A 20,455-nucleotide genomic window follows, 5' to 3' on the forward strand; every position below is an offset into this window, starting at 1 on the left:
AAACTTCACTCTGTTTGGTTCTTTCACAGGCGTTCAAGCTGGGATGGAGATGATTGAGCAAATGGCCAAAGAAAGAAGCATTCCAGATTTAAAAGGTTCTGAATCTCTTGAATTTCTGAAGGTTGATTATGTGAACTACAATTTCTCAAAGTAAGTAAAAGAGCAGAGCAATGTCAGCAGTGAAATTCATCTTTAAACTCTCAGGGTTGTGGACATGCCACCACCTGTTCTGCTGTAACATCAGGCCCTGCAGAGTGGAAGTTAACCAGCCTTTGGCGAGAGGCTTATCAGAAAATAACCAAAGGAAAAAAGGGTCATGAAGTTGACAAAAAGTGTGACATTTGGGTCAGAACACCTGGGTCCAGGTCATGTCTCCGCTGCATACTAGTTGTGTGCACCTGGCGAATCTGCTCAGTGTCTGAGTGTCCTTATGTCCTTGTCTCTCTCCTAAAATGAGAATCCTAATTCAATACAGTTGTCAGCTGCAGCCACCTTATCCCTGGAATTCTAAAGGAAATTCCTGCTCATTCCATTGCTACCCTCACCCCCATAAACCTAGAAGCAGAATTCAGCCACAGTCCCAAGAGTAACTACTCCATTAAATGTTCTCTAATTTTCGTAAAGGTTAGTCACGATTTCAGAGGTCCCAGGGCACATAGCCTTCTGCCCTCTTGCTCTCTTGGCCTTTCCTCCTCTGGAGCAACACCAGTTTCTTCCACTGGCCTCATGCAAAGCAGTCCCACCCACAATGCTTTGTCAATCCAGTGATAATTCCCTGCTACTCTAGCCCTTTAGAGTAGTAATTTCCCTGCTATGAAGGATGACATTCTATAAAACCAAGAGTATTTTGTGAAAGAAGAGGTGTGGTGCTCTAGGGAAAGTTCCTGGCAGTTACTCTATTCTGTGATAAAGCCAGCCATTCAACAAGTGTTTATTGAGCATCTACTATGTACTAAGGCTTTATTCTAGGCATAGGAGATACTGTAGTAAATGACACGGATAAATCCTCTGCCCTTGATGTCCAGTGAGAGAGATGGACAATAAATATATATTTATAAGTTAATTATTGCCCTAACCGGTTTGGCTCTTTGGATAGAATGTCAGCCTGTGGACTGAAGGGTCATGGGTTCAATTCTGGTCAAGGGCACATGCCTGGGTTGCGGGCTCAATCCCCAGAAAGGGGAGTGCAGGAGGGAGCTTATCAATGATTCTCTCTGATCACTGATGTTTCTGTTTCTCTCTCCCTCTCCCTTCCTTTCTGAAATCAATAAAAATATATATTAAAAAAATTTAAGATTAATTATTTAAGTAATTTGGGGGGAATTCCATTTTTTTCAGCTTTATAGAAATGTAATTGAAAAAAATTGTAAGATATTTTTTAAAATATTAATTATTTAAGTATAATGATGGGAATGCCACAGCAGAAAAATCCAGGGTAAATCATATAACATCAAGGGTACATGAAAATGAGGAGAAACAAGAATTCTCATGAACTACTGGTGGGAGTAGATAAGCTGGTACAAGAATTTTAGACCCATGCTGTCCAAACAAGTAGCCAATAGCCACATGTGCTGTTGAGCAATTGAAATATGACTTAATTCCAAATTTATTTAATTTTAATTTAAAAACCGATACTCGATTCAGTTATTGGAAAACTTTTAAGTATGCTTGGGACAAGTTGTAAGTTTACTTTTTCAATTGAAAATTTTATGCCATCTAAATACGGGTCAGTATTTCTGATGAAAATTCAGTGTTTAAATTGAGGTGTATCATGAGTGTAAAATATGTACTATATTTTGAAGACTTATTTTGGAAAAAGGAAAATTTATCGCATTAATAATTTTTATATTGGTTACACATTGAAATGATATTTTAGATATGTTGGGTGAAGTTAAAAATGATAAAATTACTCTCGTTTCTTTTCCCTTTTTTTAATGTGGTTACTGGAATATTTTAAATTACATATGTGGCTCGCATCATATCTTTATTGGACAGATTTACAAGGGCCTTTTTGTTGTTGTTGTTAATCCTCACCCAAGGATATTTTTCCATTGATTTTTAGAGAGAGTGGGAAAGAGAGAGAATCGTCGGTGTGAGAGAAACATATTGATTGGTTGCCTCCTGCATGAGCCCTGATCAAGGCCCAGGCTGGGGAGGAGCCTGCAACTGAGGTATGTGCCCTTGACCAGAATCGAACCCAGGACCCTGTGGTCTGCAGGTCAACGCTCTATCCACCGAGCCAAACTGGCTAGGGCCAGCGGCCTTTTTTTAGGCATGCCCTTCTCGGCAGCCTCCATAGAGAAACATGTGCATAAACTGCATGTATGAGGATTTTCAGGGTGGTTTAGTTTACAATACAGAAACACTGGAAACACCCTTGTTGGTGGACACCAACAAAGAAATTACTGTTGTTTTAATGACACCAACAAAGGAATTATTGTTGTTTTAACAATACATCCACAGCTTGGAATACTCTACAGTAGTTACAAAGAATGGGTAAGACCCATAGTATCGAAAGGAAAACATTTCCAAGATTTCCTCTTCCCACAGTGGGTCTCAGGCTGTGTCACGGATAATAAGTAGGAAAGGATGCAAAGTAGATGAGATAGCAAAATAACCATTTCTTATCAGCTATCACACTTATGTCTTGCAAATTTCCTGATCTTAGCTCACAACAATGCCTTCCTGCTAAGCAACAATGATGCACAGGTGGCCTCATTTTGTCTCCGTCACCTGCCTGTAACACTTCCTCTGAGTGATTAACTGGAAAAGGTGACGTGTCTTACCCAAGGTTGCACCGCCAGCACAAAACTTGTCTCCAAGTCGAGTGCCCTTTGCACAATAATGAAGAGGCATCGCCTCGTGGATAAGAACACGGTCTGAAGGCAGACTGAGGAGGTTTCCAGATCTGGCTCTACCACTTATATATGACTTCAGCCAAGTTTCTTGTCTTCTCATCTCTGAATTGCCGTTTGCAAAAACAGCAACAGCCTCATAGGATTATCGTGAGGGTTAAAATGAGCAAATACATGTGAAGTGCTCACCACAGTGCCTGGCAGGGAGTAACCACTCAGTTGATGTTCATAACAATAACCTACCATAATGCATGTGGCCATTTACCTATGTAGATTACATGCAATCCACTGCCTCCTAGTTGCCTGTTTGACAGATCAGAGAATCTTAGGGGAAGTTAACTCTATAAAGTCAGTTTCTCAACTAGGGAAGACAGTGTCCACATAGAGGGCCTTTGGGAAGAGGAGGAGACACCCTTTAGATCAGTGGTTCTCAACCTTGGCTACACATTAGAATCACCTGGGAATCTTTTTAAAATCCTGATTTCTGGGCCTCATCCTCTGGAAATTCTGTTTCTTTGTTACTAATGTTGTGGCCCCACCCCATAACAAAGAAACAGAATTTCCGGAGGATGAGGCCCAGAAATCAGGATTTTAAAAAGATTCCCAGGTGATTCTAATGTGCAGCTAAGGTTGAGAACCACTGCTTTAGATTGTCCCAATGATTGAGGGGGAGGGGAATACTGGCATTTAGCTGGTTGGCACATATGCCAAATATCCTGCAATGTGTATAACAGTTCTCTACAAAAAATTAGTTGTCCCAACCAAAATACTAATATCCCCTATTTAGAAACACTGGAATGGCTGAAGGAAAAGATATGATGGCAAGGTACTTCTTTTTGTCTTTAAAGAAGTTAAAAAAGTAGATTGATTATTTGCAAATTTTCTTCCAAACTTGCTCATTTCCCCCCTCAATGTGGCACAAGAGCTTCCTGCCCAGAGTTTGAGGGGAATTAGAAGGCAGTGCCCAGAGGCACCACTGCAGACCCGGGGTTCCTTGCTCCATGGGAATTCACAGTCACGATTTCTACAACTGAATTTCCCATTTTCCCTTACTTAGCGATGTGTCTCACTAACTCCTCTGTTTCTTGTTTTACAGCATAAAAATCAATGCCTTTTCATTTCCCAACACGTCATTAGCCTTTGTGCCGGGGGTGGGAATCAAGGCCCTGACCAACCACGGCACGGCCAACATCAGCACAAACTGGGAAGTCAAGTCGCCACTTTTGTGAGTATCCCCTAAAAAGCCTGCTGCTGTTGTGGAGGGAAATGGAGCAGAAATCCAAAGTGTAGAAATTTGCTAATGTTTTTGATGTTAGGCTTCTTTCCTCAACCATTAACACTCTTTTTCAAGAGCATTTTTCCAGGAGAGAATTAAATCAGAATATCTCTGCTGGGTGTCAGAGGGGAAGGGCTGAAAGTCATCTTTACCAGAAAGACAGAGTAACTGGTCAAAAGGTCCTTTACGATTTCCTAAGAGCTAAAAGACTGTTGGAGAAATGGACATGCGCTCAACATTTGAGATGCCTCATTGGTCACTGTATGATCTTAGCCAGTCATTGAACACTCTTTGCCATCTGGGGGACCTTCCTACCTCACAAGGAGGTTGGAGCCTTCCTATCACAAGGAGGCTGGAGGATGATAGTCAGCTTGCGCCCAGTTCTCCCCTAACAAAAGGCCTTTGCACCCTCCTTAGAAAGAAGGGATCAAATCAAGGTATGCTTACAGACCACCCACTAGTACAAGTTGCTATCCTAGGTATAATGTGTAGGTCTGCCTTGGTTGGTGCCCCAGAATAACACATTCATTCACCCACTTGGTCATTTAACAAGCATGTATTGAGTGCCTACTGTTTACCATTTATTCCCATCTCAAGAACTCCAAGAACTCTTATGGACTGGGGAGAAATGACATATCCTCCTATAAGTAGCATGGATTCATGTATTTATTCTTGTTATTCTTGTCTTTGCTGAGTCATCAGCTTCACATTGCATGCTTATTTTGCATCAGGCCACCAGCTAAGTCCTGGGGACATGGACATGAGTAACACACACTCCACTCCTTCAAGGAGTTCAGACTACGTGTCCCTTTCCCATCCATGCCCCTCCTACATAACGTGTGGCCAACCCCCTCCCCCCGCCCCCAACCATGTTCTCTCTCTAAACAAGCATTGTATACGAATGGTGCTCAGTATGTGCTCAACCACTGGGGCGGGGGCAGGGCACTGAGGATGAAATAACTGCAAGGTCCCTAAAGCTGTCACCATTCCCATAATTCATTACTTCATTTGTTCAGCAAATATTCATTCAGCACCTGCTCTGATCCTACCTGTTGTAGGTGCCAGGAATCCAGAGGTGACAAGGGTCCTGCCCTCCAGGAGCTCAGAGTCCATGGATAGAGAACTGAGCCATCTCCTCCCCTGCTGAGGCCTGGTTAACCTTGCACTTTTTCTCTCCATAGCCAAGACTCAGGAGGAGCTGATCTGTTTCTCTCTGGGGTCTACTTCGCGGGTATCCTTACCCTGACCCGAAATGACTTGGGTCAACCAAACCTGGAGCTCCAAGACTGCCACGCCCAAGTGAGCCACGCCCACGTCTCATTTTCTGGAGAACTCAGGTGAGGGAGGGTGCCCTGGTGGACGGTGGCTAGTTGGGGGCGGTCTGGATTCTCGGGCAGCATGTAGGAGAGGTTAATAACCAACAGGTACAGTCCCTGAGTAAGCCCTTTCTTATTTCCTTTTTTTCTCCAGTGTCCTGTATAACTCCTTCGCTGAGCCCATGGAGAAACCCATTTTAAAGAACTTAAATGAAATGGTAAGTCTTTAGAGGTTACACAACCATGGTCAAATGCCATCAGCAGCAGGTCCGCCATGCTTGAATTAATTCTTGGTCAATAAACCTTTATTGAGCACCTACTGTGTGCTAGGCACCATCCAAGGCTCTTTCACACACATCATTCTATAGAATTCCCTTCCTCAAGTTCATGCCAAACAATCAACAAGAATTTATTTATTGTGTACCCACTGCATGCCCAGCAGTAGGCTAGCCTCTGTTGGGATATGAAAAAGAAGTAAACTTACCATTTTTTTAGGAAAACCAAAGTCAGGCTTGTGAAGCAATAACTGAATGAGGACTTGAATTTAGGACATACTTATATGATCATTAGATTGAACTGAAGAGGTTCAGAGAAATGGGAAAATTAAATAAATAGATCCTGGAAGTATCCTGGGAGACATTTTTAGAGGATGCAGGACTTGAACTGGGCCTTGAAATACAGGTAGGATCTGGATAGGTAAGGAATGGGAAAGAAGATAGGCTATTTCCAGCCAATAGAAACAATGTGAGTTAAGATGGCTTCCAAAGCTACAAGTAGCTAGATTCCAGAAGTCCGAGTTTGAGGAAGGGGAAAGACGGGATTGGCTGTGTGCCCTCTTTCCAATCCTGACCAGACCTTCCCTGAACTCTTGACCCGTATTTGTGGGAGACAGAGAGAGGGATGAGGAAGAGTGGGAACGAAGGGAGACTCCTTTCTGAAAAAGGGGTAAGGACAGTGGCTATCTCCTCTCCCTCATGCTCAGCTCAGTGCTTAATGAATACCGGCGAGGAAATCAACAAGTAGGAATAGTAAACAGCCTGTCCAGTGAGGTTGCTGGCTCATCAAGGGACTGAGGCTTCTCAGTCTTTCTCCATCTTACCTGACAGGGGCTGGGGGCCAGTGGATGTGCACATTAAAGAGCGACTGGGAAATAGTGCTGCCACCTTCAAGGACCTCACAGTTGACCATTCCTTTGTTCAGAACGAGGCATGGTTCTTGGCCAACAGTTAAGTTTGCCTGGAGTTTACATACAACTTAGGAATCATAGATGCTTTGCCTCTAGTATTCCCTCTGAGCCACTGGAAAATGAAGAGAATACTGAGACCACAACTGTCGAGCTGTGATGTGACACCTGGTGACTCTGTCAGCCTCCCTTCTTCAGTTTTCCCATTTGTAAATAGGGGACAGTAGGGCTTACCTCCCAGAGCTATAGCGAGGATGAAATGGGGTTAAAACAACAGCTAACATATACTGAATGCTTACTCTTAGTAACCTGATGAGGTAGATGCAATTGTCACTCCCATTTTGCAGATGAGGAAACTGAGGACAGAGAGTACAGGTAACTTGCCAAGGGATTCAACCCACCTCCCAAGCCTTTGCTAGTAACCACCACCCTGAGTGCGTAGCACACGCCTGGCACACAGCAGGTCCATCGATGTCTTTCCTTCTTCCTCCAGATGTGCTTGAGTCTGATTCAAGGTTTATTTTCTAATTCCAAGCAGGGTTCGATTGAAATAGATGCCTGATCTAATGGATCTAGTCGAACCAGCCCAGCGGGGAAGTAGAGGCCCCAGCTGTGTCCACACCCGGCAGCATGGGGATGACAGAGCAGGGGAAAGGCATAGCAGGTTCCTCAGGTGGGACACCTCCAGCATGGACTGGGGCACATGTCCTGTCATGCACAGGAAGAAAAGGCAGTGGCTCATTCTTTTATGGGCCTCCCTGGCATTAGTCCCAGTGGCTGTGAAGTTTAGTCAGCATTCAATGACTTGCCGCCCATACATACGTAACTTGAGGCCCATAGACATCAACTAATTTAAAAGAAAGTCTTGATGGCCGAATGGAGACTGTCTCCTAGCCTTTTGCTGGCAGGGTCTACGCCCATAAGTAGAGGTTTCCAGTATAATATGATAACCTGCATTTTTTAAAAATTCCTTTTATGGCCAGCTCTGTCCCATTATCACGGGAGAGGTGGAAGCACTGAATGCCAATCTCAGCATGCTGGAGGGTGAGTCTCTGAACCGTCTCTTCTGGATGGTTCTTTCCCCACCTTCCCACTTTGGTGCTCTCCAGGTTTGCTTCTCCACACAATACAGCTCCGCCTCTTCAGTCTGTTTTCCACTCTGCAAACTAGAGCCTCGGGAAGGTGGGGGCCACAGGGGCACAGCCTGTGTATGGGGCCTGCTCTTTGCTTCTGCAACCAACTTCTCTGCAGGCGGGGGTGGCTTCAGAAGACCAGATGCAGTTCAGAGAATTAAACTCTCACGAGCTTTAATCCCAGCTCTGGCACTAAATGCATCCTCTTCAGAATGGTTAATGCTAATCTGGGCCAGGTTATCCCTTTCATTGGTTCCTCCCTGACTTCGGGATCAAGTCCAAATGCTTTAACGTGGACTGCAAGACTCACCCACCATGCTCTGGCTCCTACTTTCTTCTCTCTGCTTCATCTTGCACCTTTCTCTGCTCCAGCAATCAAACTGCCTTTCCTGACCTCACACCCCTTACCTTTGCTCATGTTGTCCTCTGCCTAGAAGAGCTTCCTCTCCCTTCACCCATTCATTCATTTAGTAGCCATTATCAGTGCCTATTTCGTTGCCAACACTGTGCTAAGTGGTGAGGGATGCAGTCCCTTCCACTCGCTACCCCTCGGCCATCCCTTGTCTTGTTCACTTCTCTTTATCTTTTCAGGCTCAGCTCAGGCATAGTCTCTTCCAAGAAACCTTACCTGATGTCCACACCCTAAAGTTCCGCCTCCTCTGTACTCACATGATACTCTGAAAGTGTCTCTCTCTTTCCATTCCACCCATTCATTCACCAATGGTACGAGCCAGGTGCTGCTCTTGGTGCTGGAATGCAGCAGTCAGGCTCGGAAACAGAAACCCCTGCCCTCATGGGACTAGTGGGAGGAGACAGACAGCAAGCAAGATAATAAGTAAAATCTCTGGCATCCTAGTGATGAGTGATAAGAACAAAACTAAAGCAGGGAAGGAGCTGGGGAGTGGTTTTCATTTTAGATAGTGAGGCCAGGGGTTGCCATTTTAGATACTGAGAAAGTAACATAGAGTACGAATCTGTATGAAGTAAGGAGTGAGCCACTCCTAGATCTGGGCAAAGAATATTTCAAGTAGAAGAAACCTCAAGCTCACAGGTCCTGAAGCGAGAACATGCCAGGTGTGCTAGAGGAACTCTGAGGAGGCCATATGGGGAGCAGAGGGAGTCGGGGGTTGTGGGGGGATAGCAGGAGATGAGGTCAGGGAGGAGAAAGCAGATGGGTAGATGTCCAGGACTCTGTAGGTCATTGGGAAGCCTTTGGAGAGTTCTGAGCAATGCTTGCATGATCTCATCTATATTTTAAGAATATCACTCTGACTTCTGTCCATTAGTAATAGACAGGAGGGGGGGCAAAGGTGGAAGCAGGGAGACCACTTAAGAGGCTACTGACTCCCTTGATGAGCCTAGATGAAGGCGAGGCACATTCAGGTCCCGGATGTAGCTTGCAGGTAGAGACAGTGGTATTTGCTGACACACCAAATGTAGGTCATGAGGGGAGTCAAGGATGACCCCAGGTTTTTACCCTGAGCAACCAGAACTTTGGAAAAATGGAATTACCAGTTACCCAAATGGGGAAGACTGTGAGAATAGGTTTGTAGTAGGACCATCAAGAGCTCAGTTTTAGATCTGCTCTTACTACCCTGTCTTCTGTTTTCCCGTTTATATGTCTGTCTCCTCCACCAGACTTTGAGTTCCACGAGGGCAGGGACTGTGACTCATCTGTGTTCCTAGCACCGGGCACAGTGCCTAAGCCACGCTAAGTTAATAAATATTGGATTGATGAAGGGATGACAGGAGATGGGCGGCTGGGCAAATAGATTGATGAATGGATCCAGGTGGATGAAAGAAAATGAATGGGTTGGGGAGGCAGGGAAAGAGAAAGAAGGAGTGAAAAAAGAACTGGTGGAGGAGTCTCATGTCCTAGCTTGCCTAGGGAAAGTTTCTGTACCTCTGGGAGCTGCACTCCCCTCACCTGTAAAGTGATCACAATCCTGCTTCCCTCACAGTCTGATGGTGGATCCATGGAGATTGTGAATTTGAAAACAGATTTAAAACTATGGTGTCATAGGATAGTATTGCTCCCTCACCTTAGCAAATCGCTTCATCTCTTCTTCCTTCGCATTGCCATCTATGGCATAAACCAAGCATGACGTGCAAGAAGGGAAGCTGTGGTGCTCAGGGCCTGCCTCTAGGGAGGAAGTCTTCCTGTCGCAGAGCACATGGTGGTGTTGGTGGTGGTTGGTGTCGGGAAAGCAGCTCCAGGCCAGGGCAGGAACTGAGCACCGCACCACCACACACATAACCCATCCCAGACACTGATGTCCATGCTTCCTGCAAGCCATGCCCGCTGTTCCCTGGGCCCGGCCCCCTGCCTGGTCTTCTGCTTGGCTCTGAAAACGATAGTACTAAAAGGACGTGAATCAGTAGCACTGTGCCTGAGAATGTCCGTGGCCTCTCCAACCTAGTGGATTTTACTCCTGTCTGTCTGTCTCGATATTTCTTTTTAAAAATTATTTCTAATTACAACAGTAATGCATGCTTATTGTGAAACAATTAAGTTCTAACTACATAGGAGGCTTTAACATAGAACTTGAAAGTCTCTCATTATACCAACCTACTACGTATGGCTTAATGTTGACAAGTGACCTGTTTGTCTAATCCAGCCGTGGGCAAACTACGGCCCGCGGGCCGAATCCGGCCCGTTTGAAATGAATAAAACTAAAAAAAAAAAAAGACCGTACCCTTTTATGTAATGATGTTTACTTTGAATTTGTATTAGTTCACACAAACACTCCATCCATGCTTTTGTTCCGGCCCTCCGGTCCAGTTTAAGAACCCATTGTGGCCCTCGAGTCAAAAAGTTTGCCCACCCCTGGTCTAATCCCTTCTTTTAAAGAATGTATGTGCATTGACAAAGAGAGAGAGAGACAGAGAGAGATAAAAAGGGTATATACCGAAAATTTAAGTTTCTCTCAGGGTAATGTAATTTAAAAGGGTTTTTACTCTCTTCTTTTGACTTACCTACTTTTCCTGGGTCTTAAAAAGTGAGCATGTCCTAAAACTAATATAATATTGAATGTCAACTATTAAATAAATAATAAGAAAAAGGTGAATGTGTATTACTTATGAAATAGGGTAATTATTCTTTTAAACAATATAATTTTAAATTCTTCAATTTTTTAAAATTTGTTCTAGACATACATTAATCATATGTTATGCTTTTAAGGAATGTAACTTTTCTTTTTGCTTTATCTGTTTTAGTTTTAACCAAGATTGACAACTATACCCTGCTGGATTTTTCACTAATGAGTTCTCCAGAAATTACTGAGAACTACATTGACCTGAACTTGAAGGTAACTTTATCATCATCATCAGAGTTCTCATCCTGGCTACCAACAGCCAGTACAAGCGCCCCTCTGTGTCCTCCAAGGATTGGTTACGGGACACCTCCCCAGACCAAAATCTTCCATACTCAAGTCCCTTACATGGTGTTTGCAATTAACCTAGGCACATCCTCCTGTATACTTTACACCATTTCTAGATTACTTATGTAACCTAATACAACATAAATGCTATGTAGATGGTTGTTAAAAGGAAATGTACATGCTCCGTGCGACACAACCATCAGAGGCCTAACTACATAGTGCCCCTCAGCAACAATGTAACTTTGTTTTCAAATATTTTTGTCTGCGGTTGGTTGAAGTAGAACCTAAGGATACAGAGGGCTGACTGTATTCAGGGAACAAATGTGTGCAGAGAAAATATACCTACATGCTCTTCAAATAATTTCATCTTCTTTGAAACAATCCCTGATGTTATGCTCTTTCGAAAGACTCTTGAACATTTCCTTGATCCGTAAAGGATGGTTTGGATTGCACAAGACATGTCTGTCTTCTTCCAGAAGAGTCTCATGATGCCTTTGCCTCTGGGAGTGGAGTGAGGCTAGGAGGCAGCAAGTAGAGTGGTCTGCAATTATTAGAACTTACCACATCAGTAATTGTACATATTAGTACTTCTGTTCCTCTCAGATTAGTCCATTTAACTGCGAGCTGCCGACCTCTACTGGGGCTATTAGCACATGAAAATGGTGTTTGCTGATTCTGGGAAAGTGACTAACTGCCCTTATGTTTAGTTTTGTCCCAAAGTTAATATCATTGTTTTTAAAAATGCATATTGGCTTATATTTCAATCACTCAGAGTCATTCACATTAGTTAAACATTACACAAGACAACCAGTGGCTAATGAGGGCCATTAGAAATGCCACGGATTTTCTCCTAGACTTCTGAAAGCCATGTGCATTCATGAAGACGTGATGCAGGTGCAGTTCAAGGTGCCGTGTTCAACCCAGTGCAACTCAATCAATATTTGCTGAATGCTTTAAATCATATAGAGTTCTGGAGCCTCCTGAGTCTTTCTGTAACACCCTAGACACTCAGCAATCACAGGGTTTGAAGGTCAGGGGTTTGACATCTCCACCTGGCACCTCAGGAAGTATTCAGAGCTGTCACCTCCAGCTAAATGCACCTGCCTTTCTTTCCTGGAGAAGAGGACCGACAAGGAACTTCTTACTAGGTTACACCCCAGAGTGGACAGACATGCCCAGATGTACGCTCAAGAAGTCGTCAGAGCTTTGAAACATGGTCACTAGTCAAGGAGTCAGAAGGCCTTATCATTTTTTTCTTCCCTCCTGAGTTTCCACAATTTTTCTTATTCTGACCTGAGAGGGTCCACCTTCATGTGTCCTGCATATTTGAGCCTTCACCTAACACACTGGCCTCTCTCTCTTTTCCCACAGGGCGTATTCTACCCACTGGAAAACCTCGCCGACCCCCCCTTCTCCCCAGTGCCTTTTGAGCTCCCAGAACGCAGCGACTCAATGCTCTACATTGGAATCTCCGAATGTTTCTTTAAATCTGCTTCCTTCGCTCATTTTGCAGCTGGGGCTTTCAATGTCACTCTCTCCACAAAAGAGGTGAGGAGAGCTAACGGGTGATGACAGTCGGCTCCAACATTTCATCTTATCATAAGTATCCCAGTTGGGGGCTTCTATGTCATAACTTCTATTCCTAGGCTCTGTAGACCAGCACTCCTATCAGGACGATGAATGAAGGAGTTGTGGCATGAATGTTAATAGTTGGAAAGTTGTTGAGTTTCCAGTTCTTCTAATTTCATTTTTTATGACTCCAAGTCACTGTTCTAGATGACAGGACCCCCTCCATCACTTACTACCTGTGACCTTGGGCAATTTCAGTTTATTTAACTTCTCTGTGCCAGAGTTTCCTCATTTGAAAAATTGGAATAATAATAATTCTTTAATGTCCATAATAACCCATAGGTTGATGTGGACATTAAAGAGATTTAAATAAATTTAAAGCATTCAGACCAATGCCCAGCACAGAGAAAGTATACTATAAGTATTGCTGGTTATTATTATTATTATTCCTTATGTTATGCCAACATCAATATTTCTTCTGCAACTGACCTATCTGCAGTGACTGTGAGAATACAGATACTCACTGATTCTCTCTGCCATGCCCCTCCCTTTTACATATGAGAACACTCTTTCCAGCCAGCCAACCAACAACTTTTACTGAGCATCCCTTATGAATCTTCATTCCGTAGGTCTTAATTATGCAAGTTGTCATAAACCTTATGTTCAGAATACTAAGTTGGCCATACCAGCTACCATGTGCTGAAAATTAGACACTTCTAGCTTCAAGACTTAAAAACCACCCATCCGTGAAGATAAATTACTTAAGCCTTCTATGTCTCCATAATGAAGACAGTAGCATAAAACGTGTTGTTAACCACCATAGAATATTTATATAGGGACCACACATAGTGTATGATGTACACAGTGTTCCCACGGTTAAAAGCCACTTACTCAAAAGGAATGTATCTCTCTCCTGTGGGACTCCCCGTGTGCAAGTCACTTTACTTCCCTGGGCCTCATGTTTCCTGGGGTTGGTCTATAGAATGGTAAGTTGCCTTCAAACACTTTTTCTGGTGCAACAGCTTCATAATTCATACAAATTATAGGCAATACTATATTTTCCCTGAAAAGACAACCTGAAGTAAAAACCTTACACTCTGACATGATGGGCTTCATTTTCCAGATTTCCAGCCATTTGGTTCGAAACTCTCAAGGCGTTGGCAACATTCTCTCCCGGGTAAGTGGTCAGGATTTGACTCCTTGATAGTGTATTTGGTTTCGTTGGAATTACTTCCAGAACACTTGGGGTTCTTTTTTTGTTGTTGTTGTTGTTTTTATTTTGGGGGTTCTTTTTATTCCTTTTCGGTGCAAGCCCAAGTCCATGTTTACATTCTTAAGGAATTTTTTTCTTTTGTTCAAGTATCCACAAATATTTACTGAACATCTTACTATTAAAAGATTTTAGGTTCAAAAGATAAATCATCTGTTGCACCCACAAGGTTCCACACACTGGAAATAATTAGCTTAAATGGGAAATGAATGGCTAGTGCCCTTGCTTGTGCCTTTCATCAAGCAACGATTAATGCCATGCCTCAGAGCACCTGAGTGCTGGACCAAGGTATGAAAGGCTCAGGTTTGCCCCTGAGGACAAAGACAGACATGCTGTTTTTGTTTTGTTCGATTGTTTTAAATATATTTTTATTGATTTTAGAGAGGAAGGGAGAGAGAGATAGAAACATCAACGATGAGAGAGAATCATTGATTGGCTGCCTCCTGCACACCCCGCACTAGGGATTGAGCCCACAACCAGGGCATGTGCCCTGACCAGGAATCAAACCATGACCTCCTGGTTCGTAGGTCTATGCTCAACCACTGAGCCACACCGGGCAAGACATACTGTTTTTAGAGCATCCTGGATTTAGAGTAAGAATCTTGAGTCACACAGTCCTACATCTGAACCCCAATTCTACAACTTACTCACCTGCAACCTTGAGAAAATGACTGAACCTCTCTAAGACTGACTTTTTTTATTTGTGAAATGGAGAGAACTTGCCTCACAAGGATTTTGTGAAGATTAAATGAGATAATACAAACAGCCTTGGCATGGTGCCTGGCACACAGTGTGTGTTCGATAAACCTCAGCCATTATTATTTGTTTTTGGCATGTTGTTGTTGTTACTATTAAGGAGCTTTTCTTCTATTCTTACCGCATGATGTAAGATTTAGTCACCCCAAATTTGTGACTTTCACTCATCAACTCACAACCCCCGGTCTCCATTTTTTCCCTGAACCCGGGCAGATTGCGGAGATCTACATCTTGTCCCAGCCCTTCATGGTTCGCATCATGGCCACGGAGCCTCCCGTGATCAGTTTACTGCCAGGGAACTTCACCCTGGACATCCCTGCTTCCATCATGTTACTCACCCAGTCTGAGAACTCCACCGCCGAGGCCATCGTTTCCATGGACTTTGTAAGTCGGTGGGGACAGAGGGCAGCCTGTGGATGCCAATGCTCTCCTGTAGAAACCACTGGCCAGCAGTGGTCTCCTACGTGCTTGGAGGGCTGGGAAGTGATATATCAGGAGTGAGGACAGGGTTGAGATGGGGTGTGGGGAGCTATGAGAGGCCAGTGCTCAAACCCCATACATTGTAAAATAGCTCTGCGCCCTTCTCTGCTCCCCGTGTGCCCTTCCCTCTGCTTCAGTTACATTGACAGCCAAGCTTCTTTTCCCTTGAAATAAGTTAATCAAGGTGGAATTCAAGTTTATTTGAGCAGATAAAGACCAAATACAATTCAATAGAAAGGGACTAATACAATGAACCTAAGCGAAATACCACACACACACACACACACACACACACACACACACACACACACATATGGTACATAGAGAGGAGAGATTAGGAGGAAAAAAACAGTTTAAAGGAGATCTTCAAGCAGAAGTCTTTATATTTAGTTTTCTTACCTGAAAGACAGTATTTTTAGAATTATTTCTTTCAAATATCTCTCAGAATGAGAGGGAAATGGAGCTTATGATGTTTCCACTATGGGGAATAATATCTATGGCCACTTTATGGCCAGAGAGCTTCACTCTTAGCAACCCATGCTTTTCTTGTCTGCAGGTCGCTAGCACCAGTGTCGGCCTGGTTATTCTGGGACAAAGACTGATCTGCTCCCTGTCTCTGAACAGGTAAGATCAAATGATTTGACTGTTGGGAACCTTCCCCATAAGTGAATCAACAGACCATAGAGACAAAGACAACAAGTGCAGTTACCGAGTTACCGCTGGATAGAACATGAATCACTTACACACTTCTCCCGCAATAGTCCAGATCATTGCAAAGTAGGGACTTAAAAATGTGTTGCGAACATTTTCTTTTTTCCTTCCCATTAAATAATATTAAGCTAAAATAGGCAACACGGTAATATAATTATTTACTATAAAGGCACATTCTGATGGTACAGCCATGTAAAACTAAAATTCCTCTTTAACAAATTCAGAAGCCATGCAATCGAGCAAAGAGCATAAAACTTGGAGGTCAAGGAATGAAGTTTCAAATCCCTGCTCACTGCTTCCATATCCGTGATCAAGTCTATTGACCGCTGAGTCTCAGTTTCCTTATCTGAGAAATAATGGAGTTGGACTGAATCATTCCGCAGATACCTTCAGGCTCTGGCACTCGGATCTCGTTACTGTAAGGTAGAGTTTGACAAGCCTGTGCCAAATGGCCTGGCTGGCTCTCAGCTGCAAGCCATGCGGTGTGAAGGGGCTTGAGCAGGTCATAGACACAGATCGTTGAACACTAATGGCCATTGGGAGGAACAGCCCATTTTCCTCAGCCCTATGAAGCCCATAGTTGAAGCCATGAATCAGACTACCTGTGGGGAGGAGATACAGAATGATCAGATGGCCCAGATTAAACCTGTGAAAGGAAGAAATAGACAAAGAATAAAACAGACAAAGAAGGCAGAGTCCAAAAAGAATAGGAATAGGAAACCAACAGAGGGGAAAACTAAGTCAATCACCATCAGTCAACTTGATGGTTATCAGGACTATTGTAGAAACATGTTTTCTTTCTTTAAAAAAAAAAAAACAACAACTTTATTGTTGAAAGTATTGCATATGTCCCCATTTTTTTCTCCATTGCAAGATGTTTTCAATAAAATACCTGTAATACTAAATGAAACAAGCAAAATATGGAACTGCATAAGCACATGGGTCAGCCCTGTGAAAATGAAAATGCAGACCCCTTGTTCAAAAATTATGTAGAATTTCAAGATGGAGACAGCAGGGCATTTAACCGAGCAGGGCCCTTCTGAGCAGAGGCCCCGTCCTAACTGCACAGGTTGCCGGCATGAGTCTGAGGGTGGCCCCTACAGGGGCTACTGTAGCAAACCTCCGGCAAGGAGCAGACTATGGCCAAGGTGAGTGGGCCTGGCTTCACTCAGACTTCAGGCAGCCAACCTGAGAGGCAAGGCTTTGCCAAGGAGCAGAGGTGGTGCTGGAAGAGTGGCCTTAGCCTTTGGCAGCGAGAACGGTAGCCCCGCCGCCCACATGGGCCACCCCAGCCAGTGTCTCCACTCCTGGGCTTCGCAGGCAAGCGCTGCTTTTCAGGATGAGCTGGTTTAATCTTTGGTGATGTCAGAGAGACAGAGCAGGAAGGAGAGGAAAGCGGGTGGGGATCAGGGAAACATCCCTGAGAAGAATCGGGGGAGCCCTAACCGGTTTGGCTCAGTGGATAGAGCGTCGGTCTGCGGACTGAAAGGTCCCAGGTTCGATTCCAGTCAAGGGCATGTACCTTGGTTGCAGGCACATTCCCAGTAGGAAGTGTGCAGGAGGCAGCTGGTCGATGTTTCTCTCTCATCAATGTTTCTAACTCTCTATCCCTCTCTCTTCCTCTCTGTAAAAAATCAATAAAAAATATATTTATAAAAAAAAAGAATCGGGGAACACAGGGTCTTCAAATGCAGCTCTCCAGAACACCCCGCCTTTCTAACCATCCCCTGCCTGGAGCAGTTCTTTCCGGAGCTGCTAGGGGTGGGCTGCATAGAGACGAGCTGCGGAAATCAGAGGCACATCCAGAGGGGAGGCTAGAGAGGTAGTGAGCTCACAGGCTTTGCAGTCGGACTTGCTGGTTCAGATCCCAGCCCAGACTCCCAGGCGGGTTTCTACTTCAGGGGTTGTTGTGAGGAATACATGAGTTAATACATGTAAAGTGCATGTTATGTGTTCAAGAAACATCAGCTGTGGCTATTACTTAAAATTGGGGGCTGGCCTCAGCCAGCAGAAAGTGGTGCTCAGTCATACAAGATCATTTCAAGAGTTCCCTTATTCAGAAAACACCTCACTCCCCTGTCCTGGAATGGTGCTTAGAGAAATCACTGTTTGTTCTACTATTCATGACTACTCTGTGTTAGTGAGGCTTTACTGTCTACTGGTCCTGTGCCAAGCACTGCACATAGATTATTTCATTTCAACCTCACAACCCTGTATCTCCAGGACCTGGCACGGCACTCAATAAATGTCTGTAGATTGAATGAATACCCTGGTGGTAGGTGTTATTATCCCCATGGTTCGGTTCCTGGGGGTTATATGACTTACTCAAGTCACAGAGCTATTGAATAGTGGAGCCAGAACGTGAATCTGGGTGAATCTGTTTTCAAAGCCTTGAGTATTTACTTACTGGATTGTAGTGCCTTTGGTGTAGTGAGGAGCTGAGACTTAGAAAATAAGACTTAGACCTAAGAGTTAGAAAAAGAAAATAAAGCCTAGAAGCGGAAACCCATGAGCATGGAGTCACACTGAACTGAAACAGGGAGCATGACCTTCCTCATTGATAAGTAGTGACAGAGGAGACACTGGCATTGGACTTCTCGTTGCATTAAGGAATTGAGTTAAGGAAAGATAAAGAAAGCCAAAGCTGAGAGTATAAATAATAAACTTGACCTCTTTGGATATGTCTGTTAAGAGCACAGGCTCTAAAGTCAGACATATGTGAGTTTGACCTCTACCTCAGTCATTTGGAACTGTGGGACCTTGAGCAAGCTAATTAACCTCTCCAAGTATCAGTTTCCTCACCAGCAAAACAGAGCACGTCTCCATAGCATTGCTGTATGGGTAGGTCGATGAGCTAAAGTGTGAAAAGCACAATACCCAGCGCATTATCAGTGCTCAAGAAAGATCTGTTCCTACTAGCAGTGGTATTTCATTCTTTTTCCCCATTCTAGCATCAAAGTGTGACCCAGATGGTCTTAAAAGCTGTGGAGTTGGCACTCAGTCGTACATCAGATTCTTACGGCTCTATCTACAATAGAGAATTTCATTCCAAACACAGTTCTATTTGGCGGTAGGTTGGCCCACATAGTAGACATTTTGCAATTATTTCTGAGGCCAAATTAAACAACATGAAAAGCACAATACCCAGCACATTATCAGCGCTCAAGAAAGATCCGTTCCTACTAGCAGTGGTATTTCATTCTCTTTCCCCATTCTAGCATCAAAGTGTGACCCAGGTGGTCTTAAAAGCTGTGGAGTTGGCACTCAGTCATACATCAGATTCTTACTGCTCTATCTACAATAGATTCGGTTTCATTCCAAACACAGTTCTATTTGGCGGTAGGTTGGCCCACATAGTAGACATTTTGCAATTATTTCTGAGGCCAAATTAAACAACACTTTCCCTTATTTGGTTCTCATCCAGATGGTGCAATTCTAACCCTCTTAATTGCAAGCAAAGCTTGAAGCAATCAAATGTACATTCGTGTTGAACCATTTAGAACTTTAGATCATTTTTTGACATTGCTATGGGATTGAGGCTTTGGATGCTTCCAAACTGCACCCCACCCCACTACATTAACACACACACACACATGCCCTACAACCCCTCCCATGCAACACTGGCAGAAAATGCAAATATAGCTGACGACAAGCAGATAGAATCACCACCTAACTCCACTCCTCAAGCCTGGGCAGATAAACATTTCCCCAGGTGAGCCATCTGGAGAGAAACCCGGAGAGGAAAACAGGTCCGGGAAGAATGGATTCGGTTTCTGTTGGAACAGTGCTCGGACAGGTCAGCAGAGCTCAGACTTGGCATCGTGTTGACCTCCATCTCCACCCTTCCTCTGAGCCACTGTTGAAGCCACTGTGGGGGGAGGGGCTCCATCAGAGAAGGGAACCCCAAATGACTTCTTCCCCTTCTCCCTGACTCTTTGGGGTAATTTCCAGGTTGCAGAAGGCAATCAAGTGAAAACAATCAAGTTGGGGAACTCTTCCTCATCTAGAGGATCCTTAAATACTGGAATGGGCTCCCCTCAAAATCTTTCATAGTTGGATTGAATCCACAGCCTGGGGTTTGAAGCTCTTCAGTTACTGGTTCTACCTTTCAAGCCAGCCAGCCTGACTTCCCATAGTTTCCTAAAGTGAACACTCTGCTGGTGCAATGAAACCCACACTGGCTCACCCTCAAAGTGACCTCAGTTCCAGTAGACAGTCTCCCACCATGTCCTTTATCTGCTCATTTATCCATAATATCCACTCATTGAGAATTTATTAAGCACCTATTATGTGCTCTGCCCTGTTCTTAATACAGAGAGTAGAGAGGACAGTGGTCGACCTTCCAGATCCACAGTCTGGAGAGAGAAACACTCAGTTTCAGGCAATTACAGTACTGGGTGCAAAGGGACATGGTAGTGTATAGAGTGCTTCTCTCAAAGGGCAGTTTATTCCCCTCCCTCCCTCCCTTCCTTCTTTCTCCTCCTCCTCCTCCTCCTCCTTCTCTTCTTCCTCCTCCTCCTCCTCCT

At 44.1% G+C, this 20,455-nt stretch overlaps 1 protein-coding gene across 3 annotated transcripts in view; it reads left to right on the forward strand.

Moving 5' to 3' along the window:
- BPIFC (BPI fold containing family C) overlaps positions 1–20,455 on the forward strand; it is a 71,107-nt gene that overhangs the window by 44,034 nt on the left and 6,618 nt on the right. For all 3 annotated transcript variants that reach the window (XM_014535980.1, XM_014535982.1, XM_014535981.1), the window contains 10 exons: positions 30–150; positions 3,952–4,080; positions 5,313–5,468; positions 5,602–5,665; positions 7,614–7,674; positions 10,980–11,071; positions 12,515–12,691; positions 13,836–13,889; positions 14,952–15,122; positions 15,775–15,842. In XM_014535980.1, the coding sequence (XP_014391466.1) occupies positions 30–150; positions 3,952–4,080; positions 5,313–5,468; positions 5,602–5,665; positions 7,614–7,674; positions 10,980–11,071; positions 12,515–12,691; positions 13,836–13,889; positions 14,952–15,122; positions 15,775–15,842 (1,093 nt within the window). The remainder of the gene's footprint in view (positions 1–29; positions 151–3,951; positions 4,081–5,312; positions 5,469–5,601; positions 5,666–7,613; positions 7,675–10,979; positions 11,072–12,514; positions 12,692–13,835; positions 13,890–14,951; positions 15,123–15,774; positions 15,843–20,455) is intronic.

Source organism: Myotis brandtii, unplaced genomic scaffold, assembly GCF_000412655.1.
Source record: "Myotis brandtii unplaced genomic scaffold, ASM41265v1 scaffold155, whole genome shotgun sequence".
Classification (NCBI taxonomy): domain Eukaryota; kingdom Metazoa; phylum Chordata; class Mammalia; order Chiroptera; family Vespertilionidae; genus Myotis; species Myotis brandtii.